Source organism: Tachypleus tridentatus, chromosome 10, assembly GCF_004210375.1.
Source record: "Tachypleus tridentatus isolate NWPU-2018 chromosome 10, ASM421037v1, whole genome shotgun sequence".
In the NCBI taxonomy this organism is placed as follows: Eukaryota; Metazoa; Arthropoda; class Merostomata; order Xiphosura; family Limulidae; genus Tachypleus; species Tachypleus tridentatus.
In genome coordinates this window covers 20,318,186-20,341,995 of record NC_134834.1, presented here as the reverse complement: position 1 = coordinate 20,341,995, position 23,810 = coordinate 20,318,186, and the positions used below count along the sequence as shown (strand labels likewise).

At 31.5% G+C, this 23,810-nt stretch overlaps 3 protein-coding genes across 11 annotated transcripts in view; all 3 read right to left on the bottom strand.

Moving 5' to 3' along the window:
- Nucleotides 1–608: 608 nt before the first annotated feature.
- Nucleotides 609–12,750, bottom strand: LOC143228843 (uncharacterized). Its single transcript, XM_076460233.1, has 9 exons — nucleotides 12,302–12,750; nucleotides 11,599–11,729; nucleotides 10,462–10,623; nucleotides 8,848–9,642; nucleotides 7,796–7,989; nucleotides 6,009–6,167; nucleotides 2,862–2,924; nucleotides 2,036–2,084; nucleotides 609–1,688 (listed from the first exon to the last, which is right to left on the bottom strand). Exons 1-9 carry the CDS (start codon nucleotides 12,748–12,750, stop codon nucleotides 1,600–1,602), a joined length of 2,091 nt encoding a protein of 696 aa, XP_076316348.1. The 3' UTR covers nucleotides 609–1,599.
- A 264-nt stretch (nucleotides 12,751–13,014) lies between these two features.
- Nucleotides 13,015–15,040, bottom strand: LOC143228844 (uncharacterized). The gene is made up of 3 exons (XM_076460234.1): nucleotides 14,908–15,040; nucleotides 14,301–14,436; nucleotides 13,015–13,573 (listed from the first exon to the last, which is right to left on the bottom strand). Exons 2-3 carry the CDS (start codon nucleotides 14,398–14,400, stop codon nucleotides 13,080–13,082), a joined length of 594 nt encoding a protein of 197 aa, XP_076316349.1. The 5' UTR covers nucleotides 14,401–14,436; nucleotides 14,908–15,040; the 3' UTR covers nucleotides 13,015–13,079.
- Nucleotides 14,937–23,810, bottom strand: part of LOC143228842 (uncharacterized) — a 53,300-nt gene continuing 44,426 nt past the window's right edge. For 7 of the 9 annotated variants that reach the window (XR_013015476.1, XR_013015472.1, XR_013015478.1 and 4 more), the window contains 2 exons: nucleotides 23,249–23,431; nucleotides 21,867–22,416 (listed from right to left, as the gene is read on the bottom strand). The gene's annotated coding sequence lies outside the window, so the exon portion shown is untranslated. Of the gene's footprint in view, nucleotides 15,077–15,861; nucleotides 16,573–20,262; nucleotides 20,381–21,432; nucleotides 21,671–21,866; nucleotides 22,417–23,248; nucleotides 23,432–23,810 lie in introns of those variants that run through there. The other 2 variants (XR_013015470.1, XR_013015471.1) reach the window with 2 other exon arrangements.

Sequence of the window (23,810 nt, the reverse complement as noted above, 5' to 3'; positions counted from 1 at the left end):
TGTTTACATAATAATAAATTAGTTTATTCCTTCCTTAACATTCTGCAACCTTGTATACAATTGTACTTTAGGCCTTGATTTATAAATAATCACATGGAAATAACTTGCCAATGATATTAGGCCTAATTTAAGAATAAACTTGTACAGTTTCACAGTTAATCAACTGAGTAACTGAATGTACACTATAATTAACAATGGTACAAATATCTTGTGGGACTGACTGACTCAATACTCACTCACTATTCACCACTGTTGAACTGGTATTTATAAATGTAGCGTACAAAATTAAGTATATTTTACAGAATTTGCCAACTTCGTGGAGATTAATGGCCTGCTAACTTCTTATATAAAACATGAAGGGTCTCAGATTAATATTGTCTCACAGAAACACCCCAAGAAGAATTAGAAGCCAACAGATCTCTGAATCTGCAACAGATTAAATAAATTGAAAGTGAAAAAACATTGCAGTTTGCACCTGATGGAAAAAATGCCCTCCTTTTGAAAGCGTTCACGTTACAGGGTTTTGTATTGCAGATACATTTATATATTATCTAAAGTTCACAACACATGTTTAAGTGCAATTATAGATTAAAGTGAGGACACGCACATTTATAATCAAAAGTTTATTTGAGATCTTCCACCATTTCAAAAATCCAAGATCCAACAATACACAGATTTTAAATTTCACACACATTGACTCAAAATGTACATTTTTTGTAATACTTGCTATTCTTTTTTTGCTAGTTACCAAAAAAATACATTCACTATACAATTACGTTTTGTATGTTTGTTCGAACAACATTTTCCTGACCTTGTTTTTGTTATATATATATATATATCTCCAAATGTTTACTAAATGCTATATCTTGTTTGGATAGAAACAACCACCCGTAACAGTAGTGAGTATTTTCAAATATCTAATTTCCTCATCAATAGCTCTAAGCTCACGAAGATATTAACTATCTTAATGTGTATATATATATATATATATATATATTTATGTTAAACTATTGGCACATTATCTCCCAGAGTGGAAGGACTCTTCTTTGATCTTGTATAAATAAAACCCCAGAATATAATTGTATAAATTTGTGACTGTAGATGTATCTCTTTGTGCACAAGTTGAAACTCAATACACACATGGAGATATAAAATTGAAATCTGGGTCTTACTTCCATGTTGCATTAAAAAATTACCAAATCAACATACAAATTCATACCACGTGTAATATTTTCTAATCGACTAAGGTGTGTCCAATATTCGTCTATTCCTAGTGCTCAGTAATGAATAACTAATTAGTCACCCATGTAATTCAAGTATGGTGTATCTTAAAATGTGAGATATAAAAATCAGTGTCATGTAAAAAGAAGAAAAGCCTGTGTGGAATTAAAGTATAAACATTTTGTCTCATAAGAACGACTTAATGTGCAGCATTTTGATCAATAATTACGTTTCTCATTTCTTATGCATTAAAAACTATGGTCTGGAGAAAAACACTAGGTCACTGTTTCATGGCTATGTGTAGCCATGATTATCCCAAACTGCACCTTATTTTCTGGCTCTTTTCTCATGAATATATTTAAGGTTATTTTATTCACATCACATAATTCCTGCAGGATGTTTTGTGGATTTCTTATCACCTGCTAAGTTGCCTTTGGCTTGTTGGAGGATAAGGCAGGTCTTAGTTACTGAAAATAAATTCATTTAGAGATTTAATGAACAAGCTGGAATTGTAACATAACAAAAATTTATAAAATATAAGAAAATGTATTTAAAATTATATTCAGTTACTTGAGTTATTCTATTCATAATAACAATCTGTTAATTTTGAAATGTAATAAAGACACAGTGCTACTTAAAACAATTAGTTCAAATAGGACGTTCTGAAGTACCTTTGTGTAAAATAACTTTGATTAAAACAAAATAAGAGAAAAATGGAAAACAGTTGCAGAAGCAATTAATATGTTTTAGGAATTGAAATTTCTTTTGGTTTTAGGGTGTGTATGACACTATGTAACAATCACTTTTCACTTACACTGTCTTGTAATAGCCTTTTCCATTCCATCTTTTTCTTGTTTAACAACCTAAACATAAGTATAAATATCAACTTTTAGTTTGCTACACATAAAAAAAGTTACAAAAATTAACCTTTTCCATACACTGAATAAGTTTATTAGGTACTGTATACCAGGGGCATTGATTTTTTACACCCGATGGGGGGAGGGAGGATAATTTTTACAACCACTTATGTGGACTGTTCAATTTACAAATTGGTAATCTCTGATTAGGTGAACCTGAAAGCTGTAAACATGCAGTCACAGAGTAATCTTTTTGCCACGATACTTGCATGTATACTTCGGCCTACTGACTGATACTTACCAACTATTGCTTAGATCGAAAAGCTTAGAAGCGCCTATATTAAAGATGTACATTTCAGCTACTGAAAAAGCCTACATCTAGGCCTAATTATATAATTCGATTGGTAAGAACAGAGAATCACAAGAACAAACACAATTTGTAGGCCTGTGATGCAATAAAACAATTCAACAGACCAAACTGTAGGGGAAGATGATTGTATGCACCATACCCCCCACCTAAATTGAAGGGGGGATGTATACCCCATCCACCCAGGATCTATGCCCCTGCTGTATAAATTGAAAGATTCCTCCAAAATTACTGTGTTGATACAATTTGAATGGTGCACGTTTCTACCAATCATTAATACTTATGTCATAAGAAAACTTGAAATGTGGTTTCTAAGTCTCTACATAATTCAATTCATGCATTAATTGGGATAAAAACACAATTGCAAAAGCTGCATTTTTTGGGAGTTACCTGGATACATTAGATACTGTACTTACAGCAAGTTTCTCTGTAGTTTCTTTTAAATGTTTTCTTACTTCACTCAGCTCTTCTTGTAACTCCTGAAAAAAAAATTTTTTTTTGTAAAATAACATTACTTTATAGAATTAAGCAATCACAAAAAGTAGAATGTATTTTAAAACCTATTTCTTTCCTTTGAACTTTTGAAATTTGTTGAAACATATTTATTCATTTATATGTAACATAAAAACTTGTTGTGATTTTAATGAAAAATACAAAAAAATATTCATTGTTTCTTTTCTTTTAAATATGAGATGTAATTGATTAATTAGTCAATGATTAACTTCCAATAATTCAGTTGTTGTGAGTTCACAACTGTTGCATTTTTAATGTGTTGAGAGTTGGCCTGGCATGGCCAAGTGCGTAAGGCGTGCGACTCGTAATCCGAGGGTCGCACCCAGGTCGCGCTAAACATGCTCGCCCTCCCAGCCGTGGGGGTGTATAATGTGACGGTGGTCAATCCCACTATTCGTTGGTAAAAGAGTAGCCCAAGAGTTGGTGGTGGGTGGTGATGACTAGCTGCCTTCCCTCTAGTCTTACACTGCTAAGTTAGGGACGGCTAGCACAGATAGCCCTCGAGTAGCTTTGTGCGAAATTCCAAAGCAAACAAACAAACAAACAAGTGTTGAGAGTTATGTGCTACAACGAATGAGGGCCTGAGAAACTGAATAACTTCTCTATTGGATAAGTGTATGAGGCATGTCAGTGAAGTCAGAAAATATTAAGTAAAGAGACGAAAAATGAATAATGATCTGAGATTGATAGTTCCACAGACTAGTAATGAAAATAGAACAAAATTAGTTCAAGAGACAACATTAGTGTTACAGCAGTGCTGAGAACAAGAACAACCAACATTTCTAAGTATCAGTCGTGTCACGCAAAGAATTGCTTGTCCAAACAATGAAAGTAAATTTTCCATTGAAATGAAAGGTCAGTTACAGTTTTGGTAGAAGTAAAGAAATAAGGTGGAGGACAGAAATGACACATATCTAAAAGTAGAAAAACAATACACAAAATGTTCAACTGTCAAATCACTTTTAAGAGGTGTTGGAGAAACAAGCATGGGATGACAAAATCTATACGAGCATGCGTGTGAAAACTGGAAGCCGACTCATTTTTCTGCTGGATACAAAGAAAGTCAACGGTATTTAACATAATCAAGGGTGGGATGTAAAGATCAAGTTAAAAAGTAACATGGACGTGATGTGAAACAGTTGTATGCTTAGGTTAGTGATGTGAAACAGTTGTATGCTTAGGTTATAGTATGAAAAAAGATGCTTTAAAACTTAACTAATAGGAAATTAAGCCATCATAGAAAAACCAAAAAAGGAAAAGAGATTTCCAGGTACGGTAAAATATGGTAAAATTCATTCTCCCACTCACAACAATAACAAGTCTAATATGGTGACTCCTAGAATGACATTAACATGGGAAAAGAATAAAACTACTGACTATAGAATTGAGGTCAATGTCAGAGTTTATATCACTGATATGCCAGGAGAGATTGTCATGCAGTAAAAAAGGAATTCGGAGCAATAACTCATCAAGAAGTAAAGCAACTAGTCACAAATTCAGAGAATTGAGTGAAATTGAATAAATATACATATAACTTGTAAAGATAGTATGTGCCATGGAAAGATCCTATCAGATTACACATTCTCATTGTATTTGTTAGGAAACTGAAGGCTCAACTTATATATATATTTGACAGCTAAATTTTATTTGTACCATAACACCAGTGGTTTCACCACTTTCAATGTTTGTTACATGCATTAAACTGCATTTACAAAGAAATATAAATTTGGATTAATGTATAAACCTGTGAAAGACATTGATAGTTCAGTGCAAGTGGGTGAGTCAAACTAGGCCACTTGCTTGGATCCACAAGCCAAGTCAAAAACATGTATATGGTTAAAAAATAATACAGAGACTGAACATTTTATTCAGTGCAGACACATTTTGGAATGAGAAGAAAATGTTTCCATTTTTTCTTTCTGTCTTTTAACTAAAATTAAATATGTTAAATACTATGTTATAAAAATCGCCAACATGTCATTAATTTAAGGTTGCACTAGCTCACCTTACTTTCTCACATGTAGCGTATCCATTTGCAGCGTACTTTCTGACTTACTCAGCAGTTTTCGTCAAATGTTTCTCGGTCCAGTTTAAGTTGGTTAAATATTTGTGTGCCATATCTAATAAGTATCCTCTGTTACTACTTAAGTCTAAAGTTGTTTTTTTTTTTAAATTAAGTCTTAAGTGCCAAAGTTGAGCAAAGGAAATCTTGTTAGATGTTGATGCAAAGAGATATAAGAAACAGTTCAAAGTTCAAACCAAAAACAAAACTGTTGAAACAACAAACGAGAGAACAAAGATTACTACAAATACCGCTGCTCTTCAGCTGTGACCTCGATGACGACAAACATAACCACCAACAACGAGACACAGTTCTAATATATTTCAAAGCACAATAGAATTAATGATCATGAACTCTTAAAAAGTGAAATTTTAATAATATGCATATTTATGATTTTTAAATAAATTTATCTCAAACTACTGAAAGTACCCTCAATTGTTAGTTGAGACTTTCAGTAGTTTGTATTTAAACAAAAGTTTAAGCAAGTTTAAACCTTATAACTGTTCTGTCTGATTTTGTAAATTATTATAGACAGCACTTATGACCTACTGCTTAGTAAAAGTTAAATTTTGTTAATTAAAGCACAATAAGTTATGATGACACAATTCAGCTCTGGCTTCTATTATAAGTGAAACAAACTTTCAGGCAAACAGTTTTATATTTTGTAAATATGTAAGGATTTATCAGTATTAGCACTGAAAATTATTTTGAAACAGAAAAGAACCTGAGGTGCTTTAAAAAAAATATATATGCAGGTCCTTCATTTTCACAAAAATGCTGTTGACTTAGAGGAGATATCGTCTACATAATGAGATTATGTTAGCCTAATTACTGTCTCCTATTAAAACTGTCTCCTAAGTGAACACATTGTTCACAATATTTCTTTATAACATTCTAATTGTAACAAAAATATTAGACCATTTCGACTGTGAGTAACACTACAGCTGAAACCGAGTTTCAGACAGATTAACCATTACTTCTTACTCACCTCTTTACTTGGAGAACTAACTGTAGAAGACCTAACAGCTTTCTTCCAAGGTAGTGAAGCTAACTGGAAACATTCGATTACATTCCAGGATTTCTCCAGACATCCACCCACATCACTACAGCTGGAGTAAATATCGTTCAATGTGCTATATTCTAAGTTCTGAAAGAAGAAACAATTATTTATTTTAAATTAAATATATATATTTGTAGAACCAGGATTGTCTGGTCAACTTAAGATGTCTTCAGTTTTGATTTTATTTACCAGAAATTCTCCTGTTTTTTTCTTAACCTTTCCTTAATATAAAAAATATGAACACAAGCTGTTAACCTCACAAGTAAAAAAACTTCTGACTGTAAGTAAAACTGAACTCTTTGAGATTAATTTCACAAATGTTATTAATTTACTTTTCATAAGAAAATAATTAATGAAAAATCAAATTATTGCAAAGACAGGTTGTATGGACATTAAGAACTTTAATTGAAATAAAGTACAAGAACAACATTTCAACCTTCTTAGGTCATCTTCAGATTAACAAAGATTAATTTAAGTCAATTATAATAATTAATAAGGTTTTTTCGTTAATCACAAGTTCATAAAATTGGCCATTTGTGCTATGCCCACCATGAGAATGAAAACCCAAACTTTAGCACTGTGTGCCCAGAGACTTACTGCTGAACCATTAGATGTATAATTAAGTACAAAAAATAAGTATAATTATCAAATTATTGTCTCTAGAATTAAGTAAGAGAAGCCAAATGAGCCTGTGTTCTAGAATGCACATGTGGTTGAAAAATCTAAATTATGTATTTAAGTGTAACATGTAAAGGTGCAATAGCTAAACACATTTAATATTAACACTGACCAACGTCACAACACTTGGGAAACAGATAAGTACAGTGAGAGTATACCTTCAATGAATACCAGTTAAAGTTGATTAAACGCAAGTTTTCATTTATCATTTGATGAATTAATATGTGTGTGTGTGTGTGTGTGAATAAAGGTCAGTTCCTTATTGAGTGTGCACCATTTTGGTTGTTATGGCTGATTAAACTTGTAAAATTACAAGAAATCATTTTTAGAGATTACAAGTATGAAAGAATCCTTACTTTTACAGAGTTCCATCAAATCATTAAAAACTGGTTACATTTGCTAGAATCTTTGGTATGTGTGGTCTTAATAAGGAAGTATAGAATTATGTATGAGTCAGCACATGTATAATCTAACTGGTTACAATTATAAGATTCCATGGTATTACTTAGGATATATACAAGTACAATGAGTTTGTTTTTAATTTTGTGCAGGGCTACTCGAGGGCTGTCTGTGCTAGACTTCCCTAATTTTGAAGAGATAGATTAGAAGGAAAGCAGTTAGTTAACACCAGCAGTTTCCAAACCCTTAAACTACTATATACCAATGAACAGTGGGATTGCCTGTCACATTATAATACTCCCAGAGCTCAAAGGGCAAGCATGTTCAGGGAAAGATTCAAACAACCTATGATCAGATTACAAGCTAAATGCCCTAACCCAAGGATGGTGTGAGTGAGAGTCAGTAATGTTAAGTTGTGACAACCAAGTTAACTAAAAGCTGGTCACCAGGACTTAAACATGTTAAGTATTAATCCATAAAATAAAGACACAAATAAACTCTTTATGAGAACTAATAGCTAAGAAATAAAACAAAATACTTTAAAATTATTTTTTCAATGGCACTTTCCTTGTAAATCTTAACATAAAACCTCTAAAAATATATTCATCTTTCTCATCTTATAGACATAGTAAACTTACAAGGACTTTATTTGGAGCTTGTAAAGTTAAACAGTTCAGCTTATTCCTGACCCGAGCAATTACACCTCTCAGTAAAACAATACTTTCTCTTATTTCTTTCTTCAGTATCCCATACTCCTTAAACCGACACACAGCATGTGGCTCGCTTTCTCCTAATTCAGGAACAGATGCCGATAAACCATACCCAATAAGACCTGGAAAGACCAAAATTACACTGAGCAAAGACGTGATAATCGATGTGTTTATTTGACAGTAGTGAAAGATACAGCTGTGAATGTTCCTTTTCTAGCAGAAAGTTTTAGTGAAAGGAAATTATTCTAGGACATATATGACTGTTCATAGGCCTTGTTCAGTTTTCTGACCACCGAAATGAGAAAATTTGCTTCTGAACTCACAGAGGGGATTACAATTCATAAAAACCAGTATTTTTATTTAACGGAAAAATAAAAAAGAACCAACAATAACATGAAAAAAATGTTTAAACCAAAAAATAAAATTATTAGAAATTTTCTTTTTTATAAAAATGCTTGTCATTTATTCAGTGTTATATAAACATCACATTAAAATATACATTCATGTCTATTTTCATTTATTACTACATATAGAACTACTACTACTATTAATTAATAAAATACATTATCTTGAAAAGGACAATGTAAATAAATACTTCTCAACATGAACTTGTGAGTTCTTGTTAATATATGGGAAGACATATATATATATATAAATATACATCTAGGGAGCATTGTTTTGGTAAAAATGTACTGAACAAGTTACAAACATTTAACTACTATATTTTTTTCTCCATGCTACACAACGTACAGAATAAAACAAACTTTACTAACAATGACCATTCCTAAGACTAAGTTTTTACTGTTTATTTAGTAGATGTTACCTTTCGCAGGGCAATCAGTACACGAGTCACTTTGGACTTGATATGCAAAAATTGTCAAACCCATTACAAAGTTTCCTGAATCTAAGACATTTTGTACTTAAAGTACTTTATAACATATTTTATTTTATCTAGCCAATGACCTTTAAAATAACTTCACCTGCAGTATCAAGTGGAAAATGTTCTCCTGCAAATGTTCTGTTTATCCTCAAGTTTTCATTTGTCTTTTTTGTCCTTACTAACTGGATTGGAACAGAGCGTCTGGATGATACAGCTGCAGCAAGTTTATTCCAGGTTGTAAAAACAGGCTCCTCTCTATCCCCACCTTCATGATTTGGATCTGACTCTATACCAAGGTCAGGAGAAGAATTGCAAGGTCTTCCAGCAACAGACAGTTCAGTACCATTGGAGTCATGTCGAAATCCTTCTTTTTCAGTATTGGATTGATGGGAAGATCCACCTGAGGATTCCAAACTATTTGTTTGTTTAATTGGATAGTGATCTTGTAAAAGTTTAGGTGAGACTGTAAGAGACAGAGTTTCATAGTCGCTGCTACTGACTGAACACTGTCGAATAAATGTCTTTTCAAGAAGTTCATTGTTTTCTGCATCATATCTAGATATATGGTGTTGGAGAGATCCTTCTGAACTACTGCCATCTGTGGTAGTTGGACTGGCCAATAAAGTATCTTTGTGCATTTCTTTTCTAATAGCACTCATGCTGTGTGTCTTATTTTCACTTCCATTCTTGAAAGTCCAACGAGTTGGGTGATTTATAGGTTCATGGAATCTGCTGAGATGAAAATAGGGATTTTTGCCTCCAGCAGAACACAGTGAACTTTCTGGACTACTGGGTTCTAAACTTTCTGATTGTGTATTAGTCCTATGTGTGTAACTACCAGTGCTAACCAAAGACAGAGTACTGGCATGGGAGATGGACTGCTCACTATCTAATCCTAAAGCAATGAAAACAGTATCTAAGATTTCTCTGTTTAACTTCTCCGTTTGTTATTTTAAAGAGAAGAAAATTACTAAAATGAAAAAATAAACTTTATTTTTAAAAGAGTTGAATAAACAATAATGTTTTGTTGTAAATACACACTGATTAAAATCAATATTTGGCTTAAAAATAAATGTTTTTATTTTTAGAAATATTGTTGAAAATATCATATAATGTTGCATTTAAATATTTATTTTTAATAATAATAAAGAAATTATAGTTTTGAAGATACAAACACTTTCTATAAAATCTACATTTATACAGAACAAACAATACAATTTAAAATATGAAACAGTTCACAAGAGGATGAATTCTTGATAGTAAGTAACTGGAAGAAAAAATACTTGATATACAGACATTATTCTTTGTTTTTTTGGGTCGGGGATTAATTCTTTTTAAAAAGTGGAAAAATAATAGCTAAAAGGATTTTGAACTATGAATCTTCACACTAATACAAAGTTTCAATTCATTGTTACAATACTTGACAGAACTTGGTAAAGCCTCACACAGAAATTCGTAAGTTGCTAAGCAAATAAAAAAAAAGCACCAGAACTTCCTAAAAATTGGACAAGATATCAGATGTATTAATTATCTTAAAAGAAAATTTTTAAAATAGAATAAATGAAACAATTTCAATATATTTTGCACAACATATACGAAAAGATAACTGCTTTCAAAATGCATGGATATGAATGTTAAGAAACTCCAATGTCAACTACGGTCAACTTTGGTGGCTTATAAAACCCTCTTTGTTTATAAAAAAGAAGTTACTGACCTTGTGTACTGGTACTGATCCCTTCCTTCCTGCTTGTACTTTGTTTAATGTCTCGATGAAGTTTTCTGTTGAAGTCGGTGCTCTTGGTCAGAGCTATTCGCAACTTTTGTAGTTCTTCAACAAGTTGTAGAAGCAATATTTTGTTCGTTTCTTCTGCTTGATCTACAAATTCATGTTTGGAAAAAAATATGTGAAATAAATCCTAAACCATATTTTTCTAACTTTTAGAAACATGCACCGTGACGTCTTCAAAATCGAAAGTGTGTACTTCCTAAATGATGAGAAATATCTTATTGAGACAAAACATTTTTCTGCGTCCACAAAGGACGAAGTCAAAAATCTTTATGAGAGTTGCTGAGTGCAGCCTCACAGCTCTAGATAAAATTACAACTGCTTACATAGGAAGTTAAAAATTACATTGCATGAATGACAAAATCACCATCAATTCACAACCTAACATCTCATTTCTGATCATCTTCTACTCACTTTTAGCCAATTATTCTACACATCTCCAATGATGTTGTTATTGGAGGATTTTTTTAGCCTTTCATGCAAGTCATCTTTTATTTAACATAACTATGATGGAACTAAGTTTTCTGTGCATATCAGACAATGAATTTCAAAGTAAAAAACTAACCAGTAAATATAACAAAAGTTTAGAACCAACAGTTGCAAGTAGACCAATCATAAAACTTTAACACACCTTTTCCCTTACAGAGTTCAACAATAAATAGACACAAAACCTGTTGTAATAGCTTTTGATGTATAAAAGTAGGAGATTAACTTGTGTTTTCATATAACATTCACACAAGTTCTATATTTAACTCTTAACTGTCTGTCTATCCTTTTTCTCATTTATTTTTTGATGAGTGATTTCACCTATGACCACAGATCTTAGCAAACTTTTAATCACAACTTATGTTTAAAACTAGGTGATCAAGATTGTGTGTAGTAAGTCTCAAAATCTAGTTGGTTTACTTCAGGTAGACGTCTAGTTAAAGGTGAGTTATGTTGTTTTTTTATATTTAATGGTTCTTTAAAAGATTCATTTCAATCATCTACTTTTTTGTTTTCTCTTCACACTATCATTACAAATTATAAATGTAAAGCTAAATTTAATAACATAATTTGGTTTACCTTCTACTGAAGCAGGGTCCTCTTTCTGAACACTTAATTTATTCATAGCTTTCAGTTCAATCTGTAGGCATTTATTTAATTGTATTACTTCTTCTAATCTCTGCTGAGTTGTGTTCAGTTCCTCTTCCATCCTATAATAAAATATCTTATATCTTACAATGATAACCAGTAGTACTTTTGCCACAACTGTTTTTCAGTAAAGAAACTCCCAGCCTGATAACAGCCTACAAGAATCATTAATTTCTTATTCCTTATGATACAAATGCAACTAAATCACTTTCAGATATGATCTTCATTTCGAAACAAGTCAACTTCACTAAAAAAATAGTATATTAAAATTTAAAACCAGGTAATTAGCTTCCCCAAAAGATATTTTTGCATTTTTTCACCATTCTATCCTGCTAACAGCATTTTATTAACAATACAAAAATCACCTACTGTATCATATTGATAGAACAACTCATAACAAAGTGAGAGAACTGACTGATAGATATTGTTAGAAGGTTGGGCAGTCCCAAACTCTTACAATGAAACATTTTAAAGAAATAAAATAAACCCCAAACAAGTTAATGACAGAAAAAATATATATATAAATACGACTCTTTTTTTTTAATAAAAATGCAACAAAAACTAACTAAATTAGAAAACGTAATGTCAATTTCAATTATAGTAGAGTGCTTTTTATTGCTCGATTATCACATACCTGGATTTGTCTTTCATTAACTCTGCAACCCCAATTCCAAATACTTCATCTTTGTATTCAGGTTTACTTCTACTCTGCTTCACGTGTTTCATCCCTTCTTCCAACTCATGCACCTTAATTTCAAGCTCATTTTTGTCACTTACTGCCTCAGTAAGCTGCATCTCCTTTTCTTGGATAGTTTTCAGTAATTCTATGTTTCTGTCATTAAGTTTTTTCTGTTCTCTATCCATTAGTTCTAACTTTAATTTTAAATCATTTTCTATTTCGACCAGTTCTCTGACATCATGTTCTTTAACCTTAATTTGTTGTTCAAGATCTATTTTTGTTGTTTCAAAGTGCTGGGTCTCATCTATGAGATCCTTTTCTAACTTAAAACATTTTTCTGTAGATATTTCAAGTTCTTTTTGCTTAAGCTGAATTTCACATTCCAGCCATGATGATTTTTCCATTAACTGCTCTAATCTTTCATCCCTAGACCTTAGTTGTTCCTCCAGATGAGTACATTTATTATGCAATTCTGTAAGATGACATTGTAAAGTCTCATTCTTTTTAATCAAGTCTCTTATGTCTGTATCCTTTCTAACAATTTCTTTCTCTAAGTAAATGTACTTATGCTCTTTCTCTGTACTCCTCTTGTATCTTTCTTCAAGTTCACTTAAGTGTTTGCCAGTTTGTTGAACTAAAGCCTCAAGAGTTGTGTTCTGTTCTTCAAGTTTTTCATTCTTTTTTTCCAAATCTTTGCATTGGTCTTCTTTCTCCTTTATTTCCTTTTGAAGTCTCAAGTTCCAATTTGGACCTGCTTACATTCCTTTTGTCTTGCTTCCAATTCATTTTCCATAACAGCTCTCATGTCTTCAGAATGTTTACTTTCTTGATCTTTTTCAAGAAGACGAGTCCTTAGATCTGTAATGTTCTCAACGAGATGCTGAAGCCTCATGTGAACTTGCTGATGCAGGTGACTTCTCGAGGTTATTTCCTTCTCCAACTGATCTTTCTCATCCATAAGCTTCGTGTACGCCACCTCTTTTTCCTTAACTTCCCTTTCCATTTCTTGAAGTCCAGTACGACAAGATGCAAGTTCTTTATGACAGGATGCCAACTCTTGTTCCTTATGTATTGCATCTACTTTATACTGAGATAGAGCCTCCTGAAGTTCTGTTTCCACACTTGTTTTGGCTATAAGCTCTTGCTTGTATTTGTTAACTCTTTCTATGGCAGTTTTATATTTCGTGTCCAAATCTCTAACGTATTTTGGCATACTTCCATGAAAATCTATATTTTTGCAATAAGAAAAAAAGAAAAACCTTCTTCTATAAAACTAGCACAACGACTGACAAATTAGGCTTCTATATAAAACAAACAGCAGTAACCAGAAAGAAATGAAGAAACTTGCATATTAATGTAAAAAAAGAAAAGAAAGAAAGACACCATTACCAAAACGTAAAAACGTAACAGATTGGATTAAAATATATATTACAATTAATTTTTTATAGAGAAAACTACACATTAAGTTACTTTACTCTGCACTAATTGTAGTTTAATATTTTTATGTTTTCAAAATTTTAATGAAATAGTTCCCCACTTTATCATTTCTTTCTTTAATATCCTTAACAAAATTCAATTTTAATAGGAGGATTTTCAGTAAACATTTCTTTCATATTTGAATTTAGATAACTTGTTGTAACTTCATAATGATGAGAAACCCTTCTGAGGTAAACATTTATTCTAAAGATAGGGTACTAAACACGGGTATTAAACGTTTAATTAAAATAAAGTACAGGACCATGTTTTGACTGTCTTAGGTCATCTTTAGGTTAACGAAGAGAGTTTGTTAACCTGAAGATGGCCTGAAAAGCTCAAAACTCTGTTCTGTACTTTATTTTAATTGTTGTGGCTGTCTCTGTGTATATAAGGCAGCTCATTTCACAAATAATAAAAACTAAAAGAACTACATCTCAGTCATGAATATGTATCAATCTACAAAGTAAACAAATACTACCTGATTTTCCTTTCAATTTTTCTGTCAAGTTTTCATTAGAAGTCATCACCTTCTCAAGTTTTTCATGCAGTATTTTCAGATACTGGTGATATTCTTCCATTGATTCTCGAGAAATGTCTTCTTCTGTCTTCAATTTCTGATAAAGGAAAATAATCTATGACTATTTAAGTATTTATAAAAAGTTTTAAATACCCAACCCAAGAGAGTAAAGTAAGTGCACCACAGGTTTATACAGTAATGTCACCAGAGAAAGTAAATATTATAAAAAAAATCCCATAATTTTCCAAATTTTAAAGATAAAACCAATAAAAAAAGTCCATAAACCCAACAAAAAAATTAAGTCTCCTATTAATTTGATTCATACAATATACAAAAAAAAACCTTCTTCCAAATAACCAAAATTGCATTTTAAAATCTCAATTTCTAATGCTGTGAAAACAAATGAACATCAATGCATGTATTAATAAATCCATATCATGCATCACAATTAAAACAGCTTATAAATATTTTATAACGTTTGAGAAAATTTAAAAAGTATTATTTTTATCAATGTCATACTAATTATTTTTATATGAAAATTAAGAAATTGGTAAGCATATTATATTACCTCTTCTGGTGAACCCAGTTCGGACACTTTAGCTATCACTTGACCACTCAGTTCTTGAAGCACACTTAAATCATTGTGCAATATTTTGCTGAGACCTTCAATATTCTGAAGGTGTGAATTAATTTTCTGAAATGTGCATGAGCCTTTTTCTTTTTCCTCAGTTTATGAGCTGAAAAAACGTCAGTCACAAAAGATCACATATAGACTGATAACTTTACTAAAAAAAACCAAGACTAAACTATATATACATAAATGTAACACTGCAAGCCAAACTAAGAAAAATCTTCCACAATCAGCAACCAAAATCGCAGTAATGATAACAATAATATAAAGTTATGAAAAATTTTGTTTAAAAAAATTTTTAATTTTCTTATTAAGTGAAACTCTTTAAAAAGTAAAAAAAAAGAAAATTCTCCTTACTTTTAATAATATTTATAATGTATGAAAAAGGACCAACAATTTTTAAATGCAATTTTCCCTGTAGTAAAATGTATACCTCATCTGCAATGAAACAAATATGCTTCTAAAATGCTTACATATGCAAATCAATTGCATTAAACGCTAAAATAAACATGCCAAATTTCATTGCATTAGTTTTTTAAATCATACTTAAAATATTATGAAAATTTGTTAGCACAAGATAAATAATGTCCAAAAGAAAAACTTTTATAATCAAGCATTATTTTATGGCTTTTAATAATATCTAAATGCAAGGCACATTTTCATGCTTATTCATACAAACTACAACACTGAAACAGGACTGTTAGAACTACACAGACCGAGATCTTATATGTTTGTCTTAACTTTCTTATGTTTGGCAGTATGCAATGTGATAGTTCACCTGTACATGCTTTATCAACAGAAATAAAAGAAGCTCTGAAGCATATTTACAAGGCTATGCTTTTGCACGTTCCCTACGACATGCAGTGCAAAGCAAAACAAATACATCTTTACCACTATTGACAGTCAGTCTCCGTGTCATTTCTGTACTGGTACGACTTTCATCGGAACTGTACTCCTCTCCTCGTGGTTTCTGCTGATACTGCCGACATGCCACTAGACTATAGTAACTACTGTAGTCTTGGTCCACCCCCCATTCTCTGGAGAGAGATATTACGATCAGGCTCTGACCATATGTCTGAATCAGAGGATGGGTATGACACCCACAGGGCGTTGCCTGACTCTTGCACATTTTGTAAATCGTCAATCACGCGCCAGGATTTTGAATTTTCCAGTAGATCAGACTGTCTATACCAGAAATCAGTTATTCCATCTCTATGCTGTGTGGGTAGACTACAGGTCGTCAGGTCTTTATCTTGTGAGTTTCGTATGAGAACATCGTGCGGTAGCCCACGGTCATTCAAGAGAAGGAGCATATCATCACTGTCAGACTCTTCCAGAATGACCACCTTACTTCCTGGACTTTCTTTTTTCCCATCGACTCTGGCTGTTTGATTATCAGACACTGAGCTCCTTAAATGTGTGTATCTCCGACCACTCTGGGCACTACAGTTTTGGTAAAGAGAAGACATACTGGAGAAAAGTTCATTAGTACTGTCACTCCCAGGTCTATCTAGAGCCCTACCTTCAGTTATTTTACTTTTCACATCTTCTTGTACCTGCTGATTCTCCGTTTCTAAGCTCGTAGCTTGCTTCATTGAGCTACTGAAAAAAAATCCCTTCTTAAGTTTATTATTAAATATACATGGAAACTTATAGTACAAAGTTCAGCCTAACTTAAAAAATTCTCATTCCATTGCATATGACTTTAATCAAATAGAAATAACATTTTTTTTATTAAGAAATCAGTTAGTATAAAACATTTTTGGCATAACAGACAGACTGAAATGTAAAAAGAAAACATGACACAAGTTTGCAAATCATGCAGTACAAGAACAATTCCATGTTGGTTTAAATAAAACTATGTAACACTAGTTTGTTTCTTCTCAGTTACGATGCTTTTCTTCACAATAAAAATTTCATAACTTTTAAAAAAAAACTTTGATGACGAACCACTTTAACACTATAAGCTACTTTCACAACTAAATAACACTATTTTCACTGCATTAAGTAAATTAAGTATATTAAAGCCATCATTAATAACCACACTGATATTCACATTATGTAACACTGCTTACTGCTTTCATTGTTCAAACCTGTTTCCATGCTTCACTGATAGTTTTAAGGCACAGTGCTGTACCATCTTCTAGCTTCTCTCATAATTAACAGCTAAATTTTTGAAAAGTCTGTATTTTCCACCATTTCAACTTAGATGAAGATAGTTTCTCAGGTATACAACACAACTTTTTTTTTCTCAGGTAGATGAATTTTCTCTGGTACACATAAAGTGCAGATTTACTAGCTGGCAGTTCCTGAGAGACTGCTGTCTTTTCTGTCAACAAATAGGGTAATAGCTAGGTTTTACCAGATAAACGTGCTCAGATCACAGTGGAAAACATCACGTGTGTCAGTTATGGTCATGAAAAAGCTTGGCTTAGCTAATGGTATTGTGTTTAGTTGTTTAGTGTTTAAAGTCAAATTACCTTTTGTTACAGAAACGTGTTACAGATTTTCATAGAGATTTGTTCATTCATATCTTCCTCAGCTTATGTATAACTCATAGGTTGTATTCAGGTATTCTTAAGTTCACATGTGCTTGATAATGGGGGTTATCCTCACTTTATATTTAACTCTCTTGTGGTTTTTAGTACAGCTCAAGGTGACACTCATACAGAACTAGTAAGATAAATTTATTAAACATTTTTCTGCACCCTTCTTACAAGTTCATACAAGTGTAAGTTCATTACACCCACTATAAACATATGTCCTTCTCATGTCCTGTAATCTCGATTGTTGTCGTGCATTGCATCTCAACTCCCATTCACAGTTAAAAGAGAAACAAACACACTTTGTAACATGGTTTTCTCTGAGTTAATAAGTTCTAAATAACTGCTTTGAATATGTGTTAAAATATTTTTTCAACTTAATTATAGGTTGCTGTAAATTATAAACTCCATTACAACTAGTGTTCCAATTGGTGACCTACTCTTCTGTTTACGCGAGTGACTTATTTGCCTCGAAGAACAGTATTTCACCCTCTTTGCAGCTGGGATGTGTAGCCATATTTATATATTTTGTCAAAACCATGCTTCCCTCGGTTAGCAAGAGCTGGTCTAGTACTGGCTAGTTAGAACAGTGACGATTCCTCACTAATGTTTTTTAGCCCACTTAGTTTATTATGACTAAAATTTATATATATATATATCAGTACAACTTATTAAATTATATCTTTCGAACATTAATATTTCTATCTACTTGTCTTATTTAATGTTCAATGTATACTTTAGTATTAGAACTTCTGGCAGATGCATTATGTTACAATTAAAACTTCAACACTTGAAACACACTAGAACAAGGACTGGCTGTTGATATTAACTGGAAGTGAACGAGAGAGAAATATCTTATTCAAACGTTTCTCACTACATATACAGTTCTTTACAGTATCAACTGCTAAATCAAGGGAGCAAAACCTATTCAAGGAAATTGTGAAGTGACTAAATGAATTGATGGTCTGAAATACCACTAACCTACAATAATAACTTTTAACATCTTGACCTACTCTCACTGTTTGGAGATAGATATTATACACAGGTTCTAACCACATATCCGAATCATCCTAATTCCCAGATATCATTCATTCAATACTACTTTATGGTAAACAAATTTTTCATTTAAACAAAATTCAAGAGCACAACGATGATGGGCACTGACTCCAAATTCAAATACAATTTACCATCGTTAATGTCAAGAACTGAGTATGAGATTATATACAATTTACCATTGTTAATGTCAAGAACTGAGTATGAGATTATATACAATTTACCATCGTTAATGTCAAGAACTGAGTATGAGATTATATACAATTTACCATCGTTAATGTCAAGAACTGAGTATGAGATTATATACAATTTACCATCGTTAATGTCAAGAACTGAGTATGAGATTATATACAATTTACCATTGTTAATGTCAAGAACTGAGTATGAGATTATATACAATTTACCATCGTTAATGTCAAGAACTGAGTATGAGATTATATACAATTTACCATCGTTAATGTCAAGAACTGAGTATGAGATTATATACAATTTACCATCGTTAATGTCAAGAACTGAGTATGAGATTATATACAATTTACCATTGTTAATGTCAAGAACTGAGTATGAGATTATATACAATTTACCATTGTTAATGTCAAGAACTGAGTATGAGATTATATACAATTTACCATTGTTAATGTCAAGAACTGAGTATGAGATTATATACAATTTACCATTGTTAATGTCAAGAACTGAGTATGAGATTATATACAATTTACCATTGTTAATGTCAAGAACTGAGTATGAGATTATATACAATTTACCATTGTTAATGTCAAGAACTGAGTATGAGATTATATACAATTTACCATTGTTAATGTCAAGAACTGAGTATGAGATTATATACAATTTACCATTGTTAATGTCAAGAACTGAGTATGAGATTATATACAATTTACCATTGTTAATGTCAAGAACTGAGTATGAGATTATATACAATTTACCATTGTTAATGTCAAGAACTGAGTATGAGATTATATACAATTTACCATTGTTAATGTCAAGAACTGAGTATGAGATTACATACAATTTACCATTGTTAATGTCAAGAACTGAGTATGAGATTATATACAATTTACCATCGTTAATGTCAAGAACTGAGTATGAGATTATATACAATTTACCATTGTTAATGTCAAGAACTGAGTATGAGATTATATACAATTTACCATTGTTAATGTCAAGAACTGAGTATGAGATTATATACAATTTACCATCGTTAATGTCAAGAACTGAGTATGAGATTATATACAATTTACCATTGTTAATGTCAAGAACTGAGTATGAGATTATATTTACAAAAAACGACAAACTTGTGATAACATTACATTTTATATGGTTTCATATAAAGTGTTTATGTTAATGTTTATCAATTACCTATCTATTCTTTACAACTAACTAAAAGTCTGTCATACACGTTTCTTCTGATTGTGGATCATCCAAAGTAGAAATCAAGTTTCTAATTTCAATATTTCTAAATTTTGATAGTTTAAAAGTGAGTGAAATTCATGTTAAAAATAACAACTTGAAAGAAAAATTGATTTCATAATTTTTTCATTACCTCCAATATCAAGTGTTTCATAAACAAATAAACTGCTTTAGTGAATAAACAAAATCAAAAACACTATACACACAAAAAAAATGTCTTTGGATTGTTGTTATTATTTTAACATTAAAGATGAAATTGAAAACTCACTTGGTATTGAATTCCAAATTGCAAAACGTGGTTAAGTGTGGTTGTATTTCCAAAGCACAATGTTGAATCCTAGAATGGATGATGCCATTTTCCTCACACGTACAAGAATTTCTAGCAACTGGAAAAAAATAATAAATTTATTAAGTCAGTATTAAGCTAGTATCACTAAAATGAAGAAAGTATAAAACAGTATCATAATTAAGCAGAAAATACTAATAAGGAAAGCTGGCCTATGCATTTAATTAGTAGATAATTATCTTTTCAACGTGGAAGAGAGCTTACCAGATTTACAAAATTCCATGATACTTTGCATTAAAATAAAGCGCTGAGGTTTTTAAACTAAAATTATGATAAATATGGTTAAGATTTGCTTCAGTTCATTTCCTATAAATTATACTTCATGTTGTTATAAAACTATAAATCACATGAAGAAGTGCAGCTGTTGTTTTAATTTAAAACCTGGGTTACCACGAAATCAATTGCCCACTTTTAATTCATGACTTCGTCTGACCCCCTTCGCTTTTAAATAATGTAACATGATTTTGTTTGAATGCCCTTCACTTTTAGAGTAATATTAATATCATTTTGTCTGAACCCTTTTTACTTTTAAAATAATATTAACATGATTTTGTCTGGTCACCCTTTGCTTTTGGAATAATACTAACATGATTTCACCTGACCAGCCTTTCAGAATAAAATTAACACGAATGGTGATCTGCATATAAAGTGAAAATATTATTTCCACTTTAAAAATAAGTGTATTTACAGTTATAAAATGTAAATATATAAGTGTATACTTTCTTTAATATCATCAAATATTTTAACTGTGAAACATATTGAGATTTTAGTTGTGAAATATCAATATATTTGTTGTGATAAATTCCCAAGCTGGAGTGGTTCATAACAGTTCTCTAAAATGATTCATGTCAGATTTAGTATTTAAAAAAATCAAAAGCTTCTGTATCAATTGATGAGTTCTGGCATTGAATGAAAAATAAAAATTGTGTAATTATGTGCTGCACACAAACTACACATTAAGAATGTTGTCTTTACATACATTTTTACCTTTTTCACTCATAATATTACTAGCTGACATTAAATAATAATAATTTAAAGGTGTTTTCCCACAATTATGACCCATAAATTAAAACTGAACAGCTATTAACTTACTGAGCAAGCTGTGTGACAAGAACTTGGATAACTTCCTACTTTCCAAAAGAAAGTGCCTGGCATGAAATATCCACTCTGGTGTGCACAATCTGGGGCTCGGCTGGCCATTAGCATCATATGACAGAACTCTTTCCAGAAAAGTAGAAAGCTCTTCCAGCTGGAACTGTAGTAATTCACACACCCTCTGAGAATAGCACACTTGATCCTGTTGTTTGTCCACCTCTTCATCTTGTAAAGACTGAGCAAATGTTTGTAAAATTGTAAGATAAGTTCACCCACTTAAATCTTAAATGTACATCTCTTATACTTGATATTTGTTTTTAGGTTACCAGTCAAATCACTGATAAATATTTCACCTGAAATGTATGTGATTCTGTTAAACTTATATAAATAAATTTCGGCATATATGGAATGAGACACAGTATATATAATGCCATGTGCAAAAGTTGTTTTTTTTTTACTTTATTATCCACAGCATGATTACAGCAACATCAAAGAACTTACTGTATTAGTGAAACATTCCAGTTTCTTGTAAGCCTGTTTCTCCAGTTGTTCTACTCTTAACATCAACACAAAGACTTCCTTCTTTAAGTTGTTCACATTATTTGAATGACCAAATCTGGAAAGACTGTGTGACCGAAGTTGCCTCCACAAATGATAACTTTCACTCACATCGTTATTAGACAGTTTCCAGCTTGTTGAGATCAAATTCTTTCTCCTTCTATTCTTTTTTGAATTCAGCTGAATGGCTAGATTAACGTTTGGTTGAGAAACAGAGCGACTCAAGAACACTTCGTTTGTCTCTGGTGAGAGAACTATTCCAAAAAAGTCTTCATTATCTCTTATCTTTGTTATATCATTTTCACTCCTGCTTACAGATAAGATCTCAGGACATACTGCTCTTCTCAGTTCAGCTTCATAGTACAAGGCAAGAGAATGTTGTTTTCTCTTACTGTTTTCCAATTGAACGTAAAGGCTCTGGATCTGTCAATAAAAATTCCAAACTTCTGTATTTTTTTAATTTTCATATTTTCAGGAAGTGTTAATTTCATTTCATTTCAAACACTGTCATTCATGTTAAATAGTTTTAAATCTTAAATGTTAAGATAAGAATATAATACACAAAACAGTATCTTATAAACATGTCACACCTTTAAAGTATTGGACCTATTAACTACTTCTGCATTTATGGACAATGTTCAATACTTTTATTATATAAGAAATATTTAAAATTTTAAAAATCAAGTCATGCAAATTACAAAAACATAAAACATATTGGTTGTAATACAATGATGTCATAAACCTTAAACATATTGTTAGCCAATCCTATGACTCAAAAGTATCTCATCATTCAATTACTTGCAAACAAATTCATAAACAAGTTTGAATTTTAAGAGAATACTCATTCAACTACTAGTTAATCTATGACTGATAAATCTTGAGATAACTAGTCTTGCCTGCTAATGCACTTAGGACAACAAAGCCATAAATCTAAATATATTGTTAGCCAATCCTAGGGTTTAAAAGTTTCTCATCATTCAATTAATTGCAAACAAATTCATGAACAAGTTTGAATTTTAAGAGAATACTCATTTAACTACTAGTTAATCTATGACTGATAAATCTTGAGATAACTAGTCTTGCGGGCTCATGCACTTAGGACAACAAAGAATTGTTAGCCAATCCTAGGGTTTAAAAGTTTCTCATCATTCAATTAATTGCAAACAAATTCATGAACAAGTTTGAATTTTAAGAAAACATTCAATTAACTACTACTTGAACTATGACTGATAAATATTGATATATCTGGTCTTACCTGCAAATGCACTTGGGACAACAAATTTTGTAAGGACTCCAAACAGAGGTCACTGGACAGTGTTTCATGCTCTTTGTGTTCCTGAATATGGATGAAAGGAGGTGTTCCATTCCTCAACCATTTGTCTTCAGTCAGACTTTCATTTTTATATGGAGGTTCACTTGGTGCTTGTAATAAAATTTTCTGTTTCATAGAAAACAAATTATTTATATGTACTGAAGTAAGTAACAACACAAACTACTGCTTTTCAAATTATCAGCTTGACTTGACAGAAATAAGTTCTTCAAAGGCATACAAAATATTATGGTACAAATTTAGTTTTTCAAAGAAAGATTTTACACTTTCCTAAACTGGGGTTTTCAGGGATAATATTATCCCCCTTCACCCCACATGCATAGTTTTTAAAATGATTGGGGGGGGCTAATAATTATAATTTTAATGATTGTTGGTATTTGTTAACAAAGAAACTTGAAAAACGTCTGGTGGATGCAGAGGTGGAGAGAAGACCAAGACAAGTGGCTTTGGTGGTAGGTCAACTTTGATGTTGTGACGCTGAAGTCGA

Bases quoted from the DNA above. Each gene is read 5' to 3' on its own strand.
- LOC143228843 (XM_076460233.1), bottom strand. From the start codon at position 12,750: ATGGAAAAATCATCATGGCTGGAATGTGAAATTCAGCTTAAGCAAAAA. The intron at 2,085-2,861 runs GTAAGTACAGTA...ACTTATGTTTAG, and splicing joins AAACTACAGAGAAACTTGCT to GTTGTTAAACAAGAAAAAGA. The intron at 1,689-2,035 runs GTAAGTGAAAAG...ATTTATTTTCAG, and splicing joins AAAGGCTATTACAAGACAGT to TAACTAAGACCTGCCTTATC.
- LOC143228844 (XM_076460234.1), bottom strand. From the start codon at position 14,400: ATGGAAGAATATCACCAGTATCTGAAAATACTGCATGAAAAACTTGAG. The intron at 13,574-14,300 runs GTAGTATTTGTT...GCAAAAATATAG, and splicing joins AAAATTGAAAGGAAAATCAG to ATTTTCATGGAAGTATGCCA.